General features: G+C 30.4%; 1 protein-coding gene across 1 annotated transcript; it reads right to left on the bottom strand.

Annotated features, from left to right (window-relative positions):
- Nucleotides 1–6,402: 6,402 nt before the first annotated feature.
- Nucleotides 6,403–7,968, bottom strand: LOC119610168 (fibrous sheath CABYR-binding protein). The gene is made up of 2 exons (XM_037965294.1): nucleotides 7,719–7,968; nucleotides 6,403–7,649 (listed from the first exon to the last, which is right to left on the bottom strand). Exons 1-2 carry the CDS (start codon nucleotides 7,837–7,839, stop codon nucleotides 6,670–6,672), a joined length of 1,101 nt encoding a protein of 366 aa, XP_037821222.1. The 5' UTR covers nucleotides 7,840–7,968; the 3' UTR covers nucleotides 6,403–6,669.
- Nucleotides 7,969–19,411: the final 11,443 nt, after the last annotated feature.

Here is a 19,411-nt window from a genome sequence, read left to right as displayed (position 1 = left end):
CAAATCCCTCATATGGACAAGAAAACAAATTCGTGTCGATATTATTATACCTTACGCCACTATAGTGGGGAGGATATTATGCGGTTGTTCTGATGTTTCTAACATCAAAAAATATTGGTCCTACACCCTAAAGTATACCAGTCTGGTCAGAATCACTTTCTGATTCGATTAAGCCTTGTGCACACGCTACAGGTCGCAATATTGAAAAAATTTAGCATGTTCGCCTCTTTTGGTCCGAGGTCGAACACTATTGGTTGAAATCGGTCAATTATTTCACTTAGTCCCTATACAATCGTACCCCCCGAATAAGTCTAGTATTTCAATAAAAATTGGTAAAACTTGGTTTTATATAAGTCTTAATGACACTGCCGATTTTCGGGCCTCATTTGACCCTAGTCCCCATACAAAGTCCCCTTCAGAATGTCACTATTCACTTATAAACACTAGTATTACGATGAAATTTGTCATAAATAAGTTTTACATAAAAATAAATCAGGACATACATTTATAAGGATCGGCCGAATTTCTGCTCTAGCCCTTATACAACCGGACCTTCCGATTTGGGACGATTTAGCTCATAATTACGTCAAATCTACTAGTATCTTTGTCGTACGTATGTATATACTTTGACAACGGATGATATTGAAAAATTATAAACAGTTTGGTGTCAATTTGGTACCAGGCGTGTATATTTCTTTTTACCTCTGTGTATGGAAGCTATTTTTTAACACATTGTACTGAGATCAAAAATTTTAATCGCTGATAGGAAACTGAGGCTTCTTTCAATTTTTTTGTTTTTGTTTTTCTCGTGTTCAGTAAAATCGGCACAACTAAGTTTGATATAATTATAAAAGTGATTTTCGTAATGATCGGGTCTCATTTGACCCTAGCCCCCATACAAAGTCCCCTTTAGCAAATTTCTTCAATGTCCACAATTCACTTATAAACACTAGTATCACGATGAAATTACGCACAAATAAGTTTTACATAAACATAAATCAGGACAATAAATTTTATAAGGATCGGTCGAATTTCTGTCCTAGCTCCCATACAACCAGACCTTTCGATTTAAGCCTTTTAGCTCATAACTACATCTTATCTACTACTATCGATCTAAAAATCGGCACAATGTTTGTAACACTCAAAAGTATTTGTCCTTAAGTATACCGGTCGGTTCAGAATCTAAGCTATGTTTATGTAAACCTTGTGTGCACCCTACAGCTCGCAATTTTCAAGATAATTTGTTAAAGTTTGTCACATACTATCAATCTAAAAATCGGCACAATGTGCTGATGTTTGTGACACTCAAAAATATTTGTCCTTAAGTATAACGGTCGGGTCAGAATCAATGTGTTCTTCGTGTCAGTGTAAACCTTATTTGCATGCTACAGCTACTAATTTTCAAGATAATTTGTTAAAATTTGTCACATACTCTTTTCTGGATCCAATGACAGCGCCTGTTGAAAATAATTGAAATCGGCCCATTATTTCACCTAGCCATCATACGATCGTACAAGAATAGACATTATTTGGAACCATATTGTATATTGTACTAAGATCAACATTTTTAATCACTGATAGGAAACAGTACATTAATACGCATCGATTGAGAAGTACTTCTGCAAGAGATTCTTAAAAAGACAGTTTTTCGGTACACCAATTCTTTAATTCCTAGATGCAAAGAAATCTGTGACAAAAAATTTGGATGTAACTTTTGAAAGAACCTTTATAAATTCAAGTTCACTCTAGATATTCCAACGTTATCGCTACTAATTTATCATTCAATTGCGACCCCTTAAACCGTTAAACAGTTCTATAGCTGCGTTATGACTATTGACTATGAGCCCCCAAATTTAACTTAAATTTTTATCATACCTTTAGCAACAATTCTAAAAATTTCAAATTCAATTAAATTATCTAAACTGCTATAAATAAGCTACCTAAACACCTTCAATTCAACGCCATTAACACTTAAAAATTTTTTTTTTGTAAATTATCTCGTTTAAAATTAATCACCAACAATAATGTTGTGTTTTTTTTATCGAAATTTAATAATGTATTTTTTAAACCGTTACGATTTGTTCTTCATTAATTTAAGCGTAAAGTTCATTCATAAAATTCATTCATTATAAAAGATTATTATTTCTTTTTTTTTTCATTATTTGCATTTTACTTTGTTTTTTTTTTTTTTTTTTTTTTTTTTTTGTCATATTAAATGATACAAATGAAACCAAATTATTTGAACGTGGAAAAATAATAAAAGACATAAAATGAAACGAAACAAAAACAAAATTCAAAATCAAGGTTAAGTTTCATTACAACTTTAAGCAAAATTTCAGCACATTTTAAACAACAACAATAGTAGACAAACAGACTGTCAGCGAGTGCAACTGTGTCTATTAGACAGTAGTTGATGTATAAGACAACCAGTAAAATAGACAAATAACAACTGAAAACATTAATTATTGGGAATTAATGTTTCACGTTTTTAGACTACAAACATACATAGATACATAGAAGTAAAGTTTATACACCATTTCCCCCAGCTGTGTTTAAATTTAAGGCAATTTAGTATTGAGATTATTTATCACAATTTAAGAATGATTAATTTATATTGTATTTAGCCTAGAGCTTAAATCTTATTTTGTTGCATAAATGTTTTTATATATTAAAACAATTTAAATTGTTAAACGATTGTTTCTTAAGAAGTTAATGTTTGCTACAGCAAATAGTACAACCATTTGCCGGCAACAGGATAGGTACTTCTTCGGATGCAAGGTTATAAGGTCACTTGGGAATGATTTCACATACAAATTACGGTGGCCCCGTTTTAATGAATAGAAATAATGATGTTCACACCGAAAAAGAGAGAGCTTGCTCCATTCTGTTTGGTTTCTCAAAATTGTTATCCTGAGGTTAATATTTGGTGAGCTGGGCCAAAGGTCCTTTTTTAAGATTTTTTCGATTTTTTTCATGTTTTACACAAAGGAATGATATGACATTTTGATATCATGTGAAAGGTCTTTGAGAGGCGCTTGCATATCATAATTTTCTAGTTCATAGATATTAAAAATTTTATGGTTTTGTGGATAAACTTTACATTTACCCTTCACCTTCATGCGAAGGGTTTATATAAGTTTGTCATTCCATTTGTAACATAATTTTCCAACCCATATATATTCCGAGCCTTGCCCGAGTCTGTCTGTCTGCCTGCCTGCCTGCCTGCCTGTCTGTCTGTCTGTCTGTCTGTCTGTCTGTCTGTCTGTCTGTCTGTCTGTCTGTCTGTCTGTCTGTCTGTCTGTCTGTCTGTCTGTCTGTCTGTCTGTCTGTCTGTCTGACTGTCTGTTTGTCCGTCTGTATGTTTGTTAAAATCAATTTTCTAAAGACCCCAGATATCTTCGGTAACCAAATCTTTAACAATTCTGTCAGATATGCTCTCGAGAAGTTTCCTGTTTAAAATCAGCAAAATCGGACCATAAATAAGAGACATGAGCAGAAATACGAAACAACATCCGAAAATTTCATCAAAAAAGAGATTTTTTGTACATGCTTAGACAAAAAGAAATAACAACAACAATATACAGCTTCATATTGTAATTATTGTTCTTGTACTTAGTTTACTTGTTAAAAAAAAAACAAAACGGAGCAAGATCAACAAATTAAGTATATATGCTGTGTGTTATCATAGTTTTGTTAATGCCAAAATCATAGATAGAAAATTGTGTATACGAAATTGTTTTTTGCAACTCTGGTACCAAGTACTATTTTTGGTACTTTTTTCGTTCTTCAAAAGGTACTTTTTGAGTTTTCTGTAATATTTAACCTAGAAACATCAAATTATGCATGTAGAGCCCGGGGGAAATAAGAACTTATAAAAGGGGACATTATGGCACTTTTTTCATTCTTCAAAAGGAACTTTTTGAGTTTTCTATAATATTGAACCAAGAAACAATAAATTAAGCATATAGAGCACGGAATAAATCCAAACCTATAAAAGGGGACTTTTTGGTACTTTTCCGTTCTTTAACTCGTACTTTTTATAATATTGAACCTAGAAACATAAAATTAAGCATGTAGAGCCCGGAAATATGAAAAAATATGGAAAAGTTACAAAAACCTAAAAAAGGTCCTTTTTATCTTTTAGCCCAGCTCACCAAATATTAACGCCAGGACAAAAATTTTCATAAATGGTATCTTAGAATGAATTAAATTTTCATTTTCGGTGGAAACAACTTCCATTTTGGGGCTACCCTATGTAACTATACTTTTTCTGTGGGATTTCTGAGATCTCTTGTTAATCGCCATAAAAATTAATATATTAACTAACAGATTCATTGAAAATTTTACTACTCAGACACTTTATAAAAATTATTTTTTTTAATATTAACTGTAGAAACAGTGTAAATCGTAGCATAGAGGCATTCATTTAGCCACAATAGCCACATTGGCTATTGGCGTATGGCTAATGATAACAGCTTGTTAACATGCCATTAAACAAATGACCAACATACATTAATGTCAGTAAATACTCTTAGACATGTGAAACATGTCAGCTATAGCAGCAATTCTTCTTATATGTTTAAATATTAAACGTGGAAATGAAACAAATACATTCATAAAAGAGAGAAAATAACTTTGAATATTGTCATTTTATATCACTGACGAACTACCCAGTGTTTTGTTATGGCAAAGTTAAATATTATAGGTTTGTGCTGATGTTTGTAACGATCTAATCAGCCATTCGACTTAGAATCACTTTATAGATCAATTTAGCTATGTCTGTCTGTCTGTCTGTCTGTCTGTCTGTCTGTTTAGCTATGTCTGTCTGTCAGTCTGTCGGTCTGTCGGTCTGTCGGTCTGTCGGTCTGTCTGTCTGTCTTTCTGTCTGGCTGTCTGTCTGTCAGTCTGTCTGTAAATCCATGTAAATTTGCCAAACGAACGAAGCCTACTTGTCTAGTCTGTTCACTGATTTTAAAGATATATGTTGTGCAAAAAAGTACTAAAATACTGTTTTTAAACGTTTATTACCTAAAAGGGCAGAATTTAAAAAGTGAAGAGAGTATCAATAGGGGCTTGTGAGGTACCAATGAATTAATGATAAAAATTCTTATATCTGGGAAATTATTGAAGCTTCTAGCTTCCTTAAATTTTGCACGAACAACTTTGACATCCATGTAAAAATTTTGAGTGATAACTTGGTGGTTTAGTAATAGGTGGCGTGTCACTTCCCATATGAAATAAATACAAAAATTCATATATTTATCTGGGAAACTGTTAGAGCTAGAACACACTTTGCAAGAACAACATTGAAATACATTCATAGAGAAGAAACCAAAAAAATCCACTCACCTAATTAATAGTAAGAATACGGCCTTTAAATGTCCAAAATTTTTTAATCCCCCAATGTCTACTTAACAAGATATTTTCGTTCAAAGTTGATAAAATTAAATTCCTTATTAAAGTGATTCTTAGTGTACATACGAACACTAGGGGATAAAATTAGTGCACTGGATATAGTGGGCGGCCACTTCCCACATAAAAAATTTTAAGAGAGAAAAGTATGAGAAAATAAAACAGTTATAGTACTGAAACTTTGCGGGAGCCCCTTTAGTATCATTTTGAATATTTACGATACAAATGGCAATAGTGGCGTGGTACTATATACCTATGTATATCTGGAGAACCATTAGGATTTGAACATTTTGAAAATCGGTTAACTTACAATAGTGGGCGTTGCACCTCCCATATGAATTTAATACTAAAGTGAATGTTTTTAATTATAGAATTTAATTCAACAATAATATTTTCATACAAACATTCTTTAATTCTTCAGCTATTTTGAAGAAAATCTGTCAAAATATTTTTGACTATAAAGCTGACACCTTATAAAATCTAAAAATAAATAATTTACTCAGAAACCATCACTTTTACTTCGAATGTGCTGATGTGAATGTCAATTTTCTTCATTGGTTCATGGACACTAAAGGTACAACATACATATATGGGGTTTGTATATTTATTAACTTTTCTTATTAATATTGAAAGCTAGACATTTTATTTAAATTTCTTTAAAACTGACAGGCAGACATATATTTTTACTGGAATTATAAATTTGTATACACTTAGCAAACAGGACAGACAGCTTTAAAGTACAGTGAAGAGAATGTTTGTTCTGATGATCTTAAGCAGTACATCAGATAAAATCATATTGCTCTCCACTGTACATAGACAAATACATATATATGTATGTATGAGTATTAATATATAACACATTTACAACACCTCGAAGCCTTTAATTTTAAGTTCTGTTATTGAAATTTTCTAAGAAAATTTCCCTTGATTATCATAAAATTTCTTATGTATTTATATGTTCTTTGGAATTAAATTGAAAAACTGAATGGGTTTCTAATAATATTTAAAATTCTTTATTTAAAGACGTATTTAATAGTAAAATGTATGTGCTTTATGTATAAAATATTTATGTAATGTTCAAACAATTTATGAATTTATAAAAATATTTAGATGTAAATGATGAACGAAATTTGATAAGAAAAAACAACCTAAATATTTAACAAAGTTATAACAACAAAAAAATAATAACAAGAAAACAATAATAAAAAAATTGGCTAATAAGTCATTATATAGACTCAACACTAATTATGGCAACATTTACTTCCTCTTCTTAAGGAAATAGCGGCTTTGGTTGGGAACACCATAAGTGGCAGCTGGCACATGAGCGGGTTCTTCCATTTCTTCTACAACAATGGGAGCTGGAGTAGTTTCAGGAGGCAAATATTGATTGAGGGGCTCAGCAGCAGCAGTGGGTTGGGGCTCTTCGTTTACGAAATTGTTCGTAGAGGGAGCATTATAGAGTTCAGCACCAGCAGCAGAGGGTGGTTCTTCGTTAGTATATTGAGGTTGAACCTGTTGTTGCTGTTGTTCCTCTTCGTATTGGGGTTGTTGGGTAGTAGGAACCATTTCGTATTGACCAAGATCCATAGGCATAAAATCGTTACCTTCACTAGCAGGAGCTTCAGCAATCTGACGAGGTTCAACTTCATTGGTGGCTGGTGGTGGACCATAGACGGGAGCTTCTTCCTTCTTGGTCTTGTACTTGATGAAGTATACTTCAGGTTTGGAGGGTTTGGTGGGAGCTGGTGTGGGAATGACAATATCGGGTTGAGCTTCTGGTTTCTTGTGCAATACATAGATAAGAGTCTTTTCTTCGTTTTGTGGTGCAGGTGGTACAATGGGAGCACGCATGGCAGGTGCTGAGGGAGCCTTGATGAAGACAATCTTGTAGTGTTTTTGCTTGGGACCACCTTCATGAACTACACGGGGTTGCATGGCTTCTTCCTCTTCGAAATCTTTGGGGGGCACATGAACATAAATGTGTTTGTGCACTTGAGTTTCGGTAGGTCCATTGTCATAACCAGTTTGATGTTGTTGAGAGGTGGAATGACGATAAGCAGCTTTATAAGAATCCTCTTGAGGCATGTCCACAGCAGGTGTTTCAGGGTTAGATTGAGTCAAAGAATCAGAAGAGGGGGCAACAGCTGGAGCACCATAAGTGGGGGCGGGGGCAGCGAAATTGGCAAAGCTATGTTCTTGGGGCAATTGCTGGTAAACATGAGGCTTAGCAGCATGTGCTGTTAACAAATTAAATAAGGTTTAGAACATTATTACACTGTTTCTCCCAAATAACTACAAACACTTACCATTCAAAGGTAAAGCTCTTTGATTTTGTTGTTGTAATCCCATATATACTGGTGGTTCGGGGCGAGCCATTACACTGGCCACAGCCAAACAAGAAAACAAATAAAAAGCACGCATTTTCATTCTAAATTAAATGTTTGAACACAATAAAATAATCCTGATAGTTGTTAATCCTTAGGAATACTTTGATTAACCGAAAATCGTTTGTTTGTTAATTGAACTATGCTATGAAAAGCTAAGCACGGAACTGATGTCTTTACCAAAATTACCACACAAATTTATACAAATTTTCTGTATTCGATTTGAGTTCGGAGATCGAAAGAAAGAAAGAAAAAATCTCCACAATATTGAAACCAAAAAACTATTAACAACAACTACAACTAAATGGTCAAAAATATCTCAAAAATCAAAAACTATTTAATTAAAAAAGTTTAAATCAATAACAAGAGCAACCGAAAAAACACAAAACGAACGAACAGAAAAAAACAATTACCAACAAATATTTCGCCCTACTCATTAATTGTAGTAAAAACAAAAACGTTTAAAAGTAACCCAAAACTATTTTATCTTCTTCTTTTTTTTTTGGATCATACATATTATTTCATCAATAAAAAGAAGATGTCTTTAATGATGTTGATGACGAAGATGATGGTGATTTGTTTTCGCCCAAAGTTACAATTAAAAAATGTGTCTACTAAATACATACATATATTTGGCCACACAAAGACATGTACAATCTTTCCTCTCCGTTTGCCCAACTAAGTTCAAAAAGTTTGAACAAATTTGCTATTTTTGGTATAAGTCCAAAAAAAGTTTGTCTTTCTGTGGTAAGAAAAAAAACTGTGTTTAATACTTGCTTTTCATGCTGCTATAAGTTTATGAAGCTGTAGGCATAATTTAGACCCATATCGGTCACTGCATGATAAGTTGTTGTACAGATACATATCGAACATATCGGACTGACGTAAAGCTAGAACCTGATCTTAAGTATGATATATAGAATAAACGAAATGTCTACAGCTGAACTCTGCCAACTAACTAACAAACCAACTAACTAACTAACTAACTAACTAACTAACTAACTACTAACTAACTAACTAACTAACTAACTAACTAACTAACTAACTAACTAACTAACTAACTAACTAACTAACTAACTAACTAACTAACTAACTAACTAACTTAACTAACTAACTAACTAACTACTAACTAACTAACTAACTAACTAACTACTAACTAACTAACTAACTAACTAACTAACTAACTAACTAACTAACTAACTAACTAACTAACTAACTAACTAACTAACTAACTAACTAACTAACTAACTACTAACTAACTAACTAACTAACTAACTAACTAACTAACTAACTAACTAACTAACTAACTAACTAACTAACTAACTAACTAACTACTAACTAACTAACTAACTACTAACTAACTACTAACTAACTAACTAACTAACTAACTAACTAACTAACTAACTACTAACTAACTAACTAACTAACTAACTAACTAACTAACTAACTAACTAACTAACTAACTAACTAACTAACTAACTAACTAACTAACTAACTAACTAACTAACTAACTAACTAACTAACTAACTAACTAACTAACTAACTAACTAACTAACTAACTAACTAACTAACTAACTAACTAACTAACTAACTAACTAACTAACTAACTACTAACTAACTAACTAACTAACTAACTAACTAACTAACTAACTAACTAACTAACTAACTAACTAACTAACTAACTAACTAACTAACTAACTAACTAACTAACTAACTAACTAACTAACTAACTAACTAACTAACTAACTAACTAACTAACTAACTAACTAACTAACTAACTAACTAACTAACTAACTAACTAACTAACTAACTAACTAACTAACTAACTAACTAACTAACTAACTAACTACTAACTAACTAACTAACTAACTAACTAACTAACTAACTAACTAACTAACTACTAACTAACTAACTAACTAACTAACTAACTAACTAACTAACTAACTAACTAACTAACTAACTAACTACTAACTAACTAACTAACTAACTAACTAACTAACTAACTAACTACTAACTAACTAACTAACTAACTAACTAACTAACTAACTAACTAACTAACTAACTAACTAACTAACTAACTAACTAACTAACTACTACTAACTAACTAACTAACTAACTAACTAACTACTAACTAACTAACTAACTAACTAACTAACTAACTACTAACTAACTAACTAACTAACTAACTAACTAACTAACTAACTAACTAACTAACTAACTAACTAACTAACTAACTAACTAACTAACTAACTAACTAACTAACTAACTAACTAACTAACTAACTAACTAACTAACTAACTAACTAACTAACTAACTAACTAACTAACTAACTAACTAACTAACTAACTAACTAACTAACTAACTACTAACTAACTAACTAACTAACTAACTAACTAACTAACTAACTAACTAACTAACTAACTAACTAACTAACTAACTAACTAACTAACTAACTAACTAACTAACTAACTAACTAACTAACTAACTAACTAACTAACTAACTAACTAACTAACTAACTACTACTAACTAACTAACTAACTACTAACTAACTAACTAACTAACTAACTAACTAACTAACTAACTAACTAACTAACTAACTAACTAACTAACTAACTAACTAACTAACTAACTAACTAACTAACTAACTACACTAACTAACTAACTAACTAACTAACTAACTAACTAACTAACTAACTAACTAACTAACTAACTAACTAACTAACTAACTAACTAACTAACTAACTAACTAACTAACTAACTAACTAACTAACTAACTACTAACTAACTAACTAACTAACTAACTAACTAACTACTAACTAACTACTAACTAACTAACTAACTAACTAACTAACTAACTAACTAACTAACTAACTAACTAACTAACTAACTAACTAACTAACTAACTAACTAACTAACTAACTAACTAACTAACTAACTAACTAACTAACTACTAACTAACTAACTAACTAACTAACTAACTAACTAACTAACTAACTAACTAACTAACTAACTAACTAACTAACTAACTAACTAACTAACTAACTAACTAACTAACTAACTAACTAACTAACTAACTAACTAACTAACTAACTAACTAACTAACTAACTAACTAACTAACTAACTAACTAACTAACTAACTAACTAACTAACTAACTAACTAACTAACTAACTAACTAACTACTAACTAACTAACTAACTAACTGACTGACTAACTAACTAACTAACTAATCAGTTTCTTGTTATTCTACAAAAATTGTTCACATATATTTCCCAGGGCGCTCTGGAAAGCCCCATATAACTTTAAAGGCAACATCTTCATTCATTAACGCAACCTTCGTTTAAGTGTTAAAGTGTCATTTTTCGTTTAATCCAAATATAAAACAAAAAGTAAAAATCTCAACCAAAGAGCAACAATTAAATAAATTGTTGATCTCTTTTCTGTTTTGTTTTTTAATTGGTGCAAACTACTTGTTGTAAATAGTACATTTAATACACTTATAGTTTCGTTTTGTATTTACCACTAACATTTGGTATAATACAACTTATCTATTGTAGGTTTGTTGGCGTTTATTTGCTACTTAAATGAAATAAAAATCAAAAGTGATTCCATCATCTTCATCATTTCTGTAAATGTATCTACCACTAACAAATAAAACATAGTACCCAGTAGTTCCTACTTAGCTCTAATTCGTCTTTCTTCACTTATGTACTATTTTTCTTAAGCGAAAAGATTTATTGCCACGTATAATACTTAGTATAGCTTTGGATTGTCTCTTAATCATGGGTAGTCGGGTGGCTACAGTTAAATAGCTAGTTTGGGACTGTCTCCCTGAACTGCTGGGTAGTTTGTAAGAGCTGAAGCTGTGTAGAAAAAGAGACACAGAAGCACAATAGGTAAACAACCATCAATAGATACAATTTGACTAAATAAATCTGGCCATAATCATAGGCACACCATATAACAGTGTTACAGCACAATGACTAGACACCAGCAGTAGGCTTAGTTAAATGTTGGTATTAAGTTACCGGCATCTGTGTACGATTTTTCATAATATTGTGCTGTGTCTTTCTATAGTCAATCCACAACCATTCTGCAGTGTTTTCATTCAATATCTCAAAATAACATCACTTTACGAAAGTCGGGAGTTAAGAAAATTCGATACACTTCAATTTGAGTTTTTTTTTTGGTAAAGGCATTATCCCTTTTATTTCTTCGTTTGAGATTTAGCTTTTAGTGTCAATATTAATTTACTTTTTCCGAACATGTTTAAGGACATTTTTGTTTTCTGTGTATCAAGAATTTTAAGTGCAATTGAATGTGATAAAGCTGACGACGATGTCACAGTTGATGATTTTAGAATATACTCTAAGTGTTTGCTTGATTGAGTATTTGAAGTAGTGCAAAAGATTTATTTATAAGTGTTTAGAGAATTGTAAAGTAAACAGATATTAAATGTTAAGTAGTTGGTCAACTTAATCCTAGATACCAGAAAAAATAAATATGTTAAAAATATTTACATAAAACTAGAACTGATATTAAGAAATTTTATGTCATATTTAGATTAAAAGGCGTCAGATAAATTTAAATATAAAGTAAATACATGGAATGAGACAAGGAGCTAGGTACGTATTCAAATTTAACTTTCTTAACTTTTGTAGGAAAAAATTGAAATAGGTAGTTAGTTAGTTAGTTAGTTAGTTAGTTAGTAGTTAGTAGTTAGTTAGTAGTTAGTAGTTAGTTAGTTAGTTAGTTAGTAGTTAGTTAGTAGTTAGTAGTTAGTTAGTTAGTTAGTTAGTTAGTTAGTTAGTTAGTTAGTTAGTTAGTTAGTTAGTTAGTTAGTTAGTTAGTTAGTTAGTTAGTTAGTTAGTTAGTTAGTTAGTTAGTAGTTAGTTAGTTAGTTAGTTAGTTAGTTAGTTAGTAGTTAGTTAGTTAGTTAGTTAGTAGTTAGTTAGTTAGTTAGTTAGTTTGTTAGTTTAGTTGTTAGTTTGTTGTTAGTTAGTTAGTAGTTAGTTAGTTAGTTAGTTAGTAGTTAGTTAGTTAGTAGTTAGTTAGTTAGTTAGTTAGTAGTTAGTAGTTAGTTAGTAGTAGTTAGTTAGTTAGTTAGTTTTAGTTAGTTAGTAGTTAGTTAGTTAGTTAGTAGTTAGTTAGTAGTAGTTAGTTAGTTAGTAGTTAGTTAGTAGTTAGTTAGTTAGTTAGTTAGTTAGTTAGTAGTTAGTTAGTTAGTAGTTAGTTAGTAGTTAGTTAGTTAGTTAGTTAGTTAGTTAGTAGTTAGTAGTTAGTTAGTTAGTTAGTTAGTAGTTAGTTAGTTAGTTAGTTAGTTAGTAGTTAGTTAGTTAGTTAGTTAGTTAGTTTAGTTAGTAGTAGTTAGTTAGTTAGTTAGTAGTTAGTTAGTAGTTAGTTAGTTAGTTAGTTAGTTAGTTAGTTAGTTAGTTAGTTAGTTAGTTAGTTAGTTAGTTAGTTAGTTAGTTAGTTAGTTAGTTAGTTAGGTTAGTTAGTTAGTTAGTTAGTTAGTAGTTAGTTAGTTAGTTAGTTAGTTAGTTAGTTAGTTAGTTAGTAGTTAGTTAGTTAGTTAGTTAGTTAGTTGTTAGTAGTTAGTTAGTTAGTAGTTAGTTAGTTAGTTAGTTAGTTAGTTAGTTAGTTAGTTAGTTAGTTAGTTAGTTAGTTAGTTAGTTAGTTAGTTAGTTAGTTAGTTAGTTAGTTAGTTAGTTAGTTAGTTAGTTAGTTAGTTAGTTAGTTAGTTAGTTAGTTAGTTAGTTAGTTAGTTAGTTAGTTAGTTAGTTAGTTAGTTAGTTAGTTAGTTAGTTAGTTAGTTAGTTAGTTAGTTAGTTAGTTAGTTAGTTAGTTAGTTAGTTAGTTAGGTTAGTTAGTTAGTTAGTTAGTTAGTTAGTTAGTTAGTTAGTTAGTAGTTAGTTAGTAGTTAGTTAGTTAGTTAGTTAGTTAGTTAGTTAGTTAGTTAGTTAGTTAGTTAGTTAGTTAGTTAGTTAGTTAGTTAGTTAGTTAGTTAGTTAGTAGTTAGTTAGTTAGTTAGTTAGTTAGTTAGTTAGTTAGTTAGTTAGTTAGTTAGTTAGTTAGTTAGTTAGTTAGTTAGTTAGTTAGTTAGTTAGTTAGTTAGTTAGTTAGTTAGTTAGTTAGTTAGTAGTTAGTTAGTTAGTTAGTTAGTTAGTTAGTTAGTTAGTTAGTTAGTTAGTTAGTAGTTAGTTAGTTAGTTAGTTAGTAGTTAGTTAGTTAGTTAGTTAGTTAGTTAGTTAGTAGTTAGTTAGTTAGTTAGTTAGTTAGTTAGTTAGTTAGTAGTTGTTAGTTAGTTAGTTAGTAGTTAGTTAGTTAGTTAGTTAGTTAGTTAGTTAGTTAGTTAGTAGTTAGTTAGTTAGTTAGTTAGTTAGTTAGTTAGTTAGTTAGTTAGTTAGTTAGTTAGTTAGTTAGTTAGTTAGTTAGTTAGTTAGTTAGTTAGTTAGTTAGTTAGTTAGTTAGTTAGTTAGTTAGTTAGTTAGTTAGTTAGTTAGTTAGTTAGTTAGTTAGTTAGTTAGTTAGTTAGTTAGTTAGTAGTTAGTTAGTAGTAGTTAGTTAGTTAGTTAGTTAGTTAGTTAGTTAGTTAGTTAGTTAGTTAGTTAGTTAGTTAGTTAGTTAGTTAGTTAGTTAGTTAGTTAGTTAGTTAGTTAGTTAGTTAGTTAGTTAGTTAGTTAGTTAGTTAGTTAGTTAGTTAGTTAGTTAGTTAGTTAGTTAGTTAGTAGTTAGTTAGTTAGTTAGTTAGTTAGTAGTTAGTTAGTTGTTAGTTAGTTAGTTAGTTAGTTAGTTAGTTAGTTAGTTAGTTAGTTAGTTAGTTAGTTAGTTAGTAGTAGTTAGTTAGTTAGTTAGTGTAGTTAGTTAGTTAGTTAGTTAGTTAGTTAGTTAGTTAGTTAGTTAGTTAGTTAGTTAGTTAGTTAGTTAGTTAGTTAGTTAGTAGTTAGTTACACCTAGGTTAACCTAGCCACCAACTGTCCAGGTGACTAGCTATTTTAACATGTGCTTGTCCTACGAGGAAGTCAGTCGTCACCCCATAGGTTACGAAGAAGCAGACAAGTGCTTTTTAAGTGTCCCCTCTCTCACTTACAAAGGGGACACTAAAGTAACGATTATCTTCACCCTCGTTTACAAGGAGTACATCCGTGACGAAAGACGAATTAGAGCCAACCGGGTGGTTAGACGTTAGTGGAAATCACTATCTTTTTCGGATGCTTTGACTCTTTGTCGAACTGCAGGGTATTATTATTGACATTGACATATTATTATATAAATGTGATGATATTTGTAACGTTCTAAAACATAGCTCTGGTTTTTTCAAGTGTCAACTGTCTTGATTACTGGGGGACAGTAAAGTGGCGACTGTCTCCGGCCTTGAAAAAAAAGCTACACTAAAGTGACTACTGTCTTCACTCTCGTTTAGAAAGAGTATAATCGTAACGAAAGACGAATTAGAGCCAACCAGGTGGTTCGACGTTAGTGGATAACAATTAATTAACTAATTACAATAGTTGCTCAAATACAAAGTATATACTAATGTTTATACAGTAGGGTTACCCCAAAATGGAAGTTGTCGATGATCCTGACAAATCAAATCCTCCAATGTGAAGAACTAGTTCTATTGGTATGTAAATAATATTGAAAAGAAGTACAAGTAAGGAATTTAATGCCAATAATGAAGTTCAAATAAATAGTAACGAAATGAACTATACAATATTAATGTTAAGCCACAAACATCATCATCTTCTTCATCATCAGCATCATAATCAACAACATCAGTGTTATTGAAGTCATCATCACCACCATCAACAAACCATTCGAGCACGGTGATGTACATTCTTTGTATATGGTCCCATAGCAAAACTCCAGCACCACCCACATTCACTTAATGAGTCTGTTATTAAAGATAAAGACATTGAAAGTGTGTATACAAGTACTAAGTGTACGGATGATTGTAACGTGAAAAATTATTACAATCATTATGTAATAAATCACTTCCAATGAATGAAATTTCCCTCGAAAATAAAATGTGCAAAAGAAGAAGAATGAAGACAAATGAAAAGGAAATACGTAAAATAAACGTAAAAATATGTGTTTATATACATACGTTTGGTATGAGATTCATTATGTTCATCATAACACGGCAATGATGAAACATTTGGTTTTCTGGGTAGTTTAAGTTGATTAAGCGATATGTACCGTGATGTTGTTTTGTTGAGAGTTAATTAAATCTTAGTACATAATAAGTTTGTTAAAATAATGTGTGGTTAGTTTGTCAAAATATAGTATAGAGGGAATTTAAATGATAGGATTTGCTTAACCAATATTTAGCTATGTCCGTCCGTCGTAACAAAAAAAGGGTTTTTTCAATTTTTTCCAATACCGATTTTTTGCTATTTCGACTTTTATTCATAAAATAGATTATTCAACTTTTTTCTTAAATGTAGCAAAAACTTGGTAATAAGTTGTAATAATACAACAACTTACCAATGACTACTTCATTACTTGTAATGACTTACATATGATCTTATAAGTATATATAAACATACGACAGCTGACTAACGAACAACGGACTCAGATTCGCATTCAGTTTTGGAAAAGTTTTTGATTGAGCGTAAAACAAAACATCTATTTAACTCCCTATTTTTAAGTACTTATTATACTTATACTTATTTGTAAGCAATAGTGTTAAGTACTTGCCTTCGATGACTCATTAACTCATTATTTTTACACGGCAATGATATTGGAGGCATGACACGCTCGCTAACAAATATGGAGTTAAACCCAGCAAAAATAAAGCGAAGTACTTCACCACTTCAAAAGTAGCAATTAGTGACTATTTTTCCTTCTGTGGAAGTGATATTTAATAATTTCCGAAAAAGCGAACATAATTCAATTTTTTTTTAAGCTGTAAGAACAAACATTTTTGTGGGATAAAATTTTAATTTTTGGGTTTCTGTTTTAAATGTATCTATTACCCTTATTAATGTTAATATTAATAACACAATTTTACTTCCGAATAACTTCCAAAAAAAAGAGCATAAAAATGACTTCTTGAGAATAACTTCAGAAGTAATGAATTTAGAATCAAATAAAAAGGACATACCTCCTATGACAAGCCTGTGTTAAATCATCACTTCTTCAGGTCTTTTTCAGCACTTCCATGGAGTAAATTTTACTTCTTTTTCGCTTCTTTGGAAGCACTTTTTTTGCTGGGAAATAAATGAGTACTTAGGTATTCGCCTGCTTACAATGAGGTAGTTAAGTAAGTAGTTTAGTTTTTGAAAAATTATAAGTGCTAAGATACAGCTAAGCCACAAAATTGCTTAGATTAAAAGTAAATGATTACTAGACTTCTAATATGTAATGTAGGCGATATGTAATTGTCATTAAAAAGTAAGTTGTTGAGTAAGAACAAGTCATTATCATCTGAGACATTCGTGAAACTGAACCAGAAACCATTCAAATGGCAACAGAAAATTACTATCTAAATTCCCAGAGACTATATGTAGATGGCTCCGGGAATACAATGAAATCAAAAAGTTATCATCAACATAGTAAGGGATACATTTAATTCGTCTTAGTCTTATTCAACAATATGGTTTATTTCTTGCCACATCTTCTATAAATAAAACATTGACTATGTTATTGATGAAGAATGCAATTTATAAGGAGAGAAGGTATGCAGCCATTACACATATTGCCACTAACTAACTTTACATGGCCAACTGAATCATAATAATATTTACTGACATACATAGAGAAAAAATAGATCCAAACGATAATCAATTGTTGTTAATAGAAACAGATTCTTTTTAAAATCATGCTCTATTTACAGATGTATTAAGATAATATCTATTTTAGAATCATGTTCGCACCATGATCATAACTTTATCACTGTTTAATTAAACTTTTTCTCAAAGTGTTCTCAACAATAAGCAGAGTTTATTACAATTGCAAGATATGTAATCGAATGGTAAGTATAGTATGTATAAACATTGATGAATTAGAGTATAAATTAATTTATATGAAATTAATTACAATGTTACAATAACAGAAGCATAGTATTGTTTTCAAACAAACAATGAAATGCAATTAAATTTATTTAAATTTAAAAACTACTGAAATTTTATCAACATTAAAAAGTTGATTTACGATAAAAAAAATCGATATTTATTTATAGCGTAAGGGCTTCTTCAGTAATCAAAAACGATTAATTGAAGTTTTTGTTTGTTTTTTTGAATAATTTGCCCTTCAAATTAATGAACCAATGACCATCAAGTATTGTGAAGTGTGTGTCATTATTAGAACTAAAGCTTACTGTGTGAAATAAGTTATTAAAGTGACCAGATTTTTTATTTAATTATTGTAAAAACCACTAACAATTATATAATTTACTCGAGAATATAGAGGTTTTGTGGGAATTATAAATCGATGTCACAAAATCTTTATAAAAAGTAAAACTAAGACTAGAGCCAAGAAAACAGTCACATTAATAATTCTGTTCCTTTGTTCCTTAAAAGACTTGTTCTGATTTTGTATAGAAGCTCGAAATTATTACTTATCAATTTTAAGCGAGACCCAAGTTCGTATTCTTAATCGGCAAATTTGTTTATGCCTAAAACAAAACAACTTTTTAACTCTCTATTTTTAATGACTTATTTAAGTACTTATTTGTAAGCGAGTGTGGTAAGTATTTGCCTTCATTGACGTCGCCGTGTTAAAATAATGTGTTGACATTGTATGCCAGCAAAAACATACATTGAAATTTAATTACACAATGTCATTATTTTAACACGGTGATAACATTATAGGCAAGTGCAATTAAAAAGTAAGTACTTACGTATATATATACCCAGCAAAAACTAAGTAATGGCTTTCAATTGTAATAACTTACCTAACAACATACTTTTCAGTGACTACTACATATTGTCTGGATTACATAGAAGTAGTTTAATAAGGTCTTACTAATAATGTGTTATATAAATACTTTCTAATTCATTAGTCATCTTGCCAGTGAAGATAAAGAACTTATATACGTTTTTTAATACAATTTACAATGACTACTTTTTCTAATTACTTGCAATCGTTTGTGGTACGTACTTGGCTCCAATGACATCACCGTGTTAAAATAATGACATAAAATGCTATTGTGTAAGTAAGTTTTACCATTTTAACCCCTTACATTGTAATGAAAGTTTTTACTAGGTAGTTATTTGTAAGTCATTACTAGCCTCCTTATAAGTAATTCAGACGTTAAGTAGTAGTTAGTTCTTAAGTAACTACAAGTCATTACCATTTTTTGCTGGGATAAGCAGTGAAGTGTATTTTCATTAGCATTTTAACTTATTACTTTTCAATGTAAGTTTTTGCTGGGAGCTTTTCACACAAAAATAAAATAAGCACTTATATATCAAATTACACATCAGTCATTATTAGACTACTTAAAAGTAATGCAGATGGTAGGGAGCAATCAGTGAAAAGTAAGTTGCTGAGTAAGCACTAGTCATTATCATGTTAGGCTTTGAATACTTTATAATTAATGACAAAAACCCTTAGTCTCCTACAAATGACAAACACCTGGTAACTCAATTCAAAAATGTAGTGCATTTTAA

Source organism: Lucilia sericata, unplaced genomic scaffold, assembly GCF_015586225.1.
Source record: "Lucilia sericata isolate MDLA Ls3-8-SP2 unplaced genomic scaffold, ASM1558622v1 Contig001131F_arrow, whole genome shotgun sequence".
In the NCBI taxonomy this organism is placed as follows: Eukaryota; Metazoa; Arthropoda; class Insecta; order Diptera; family Calliphoridae; genus Lucilia; species Lucilia sericata.
The sequence above is the reverse complement of the archived record's forward strand: the minus strand, read 5'-3'. Positions and strand labels throughout refer to the sequence as shown.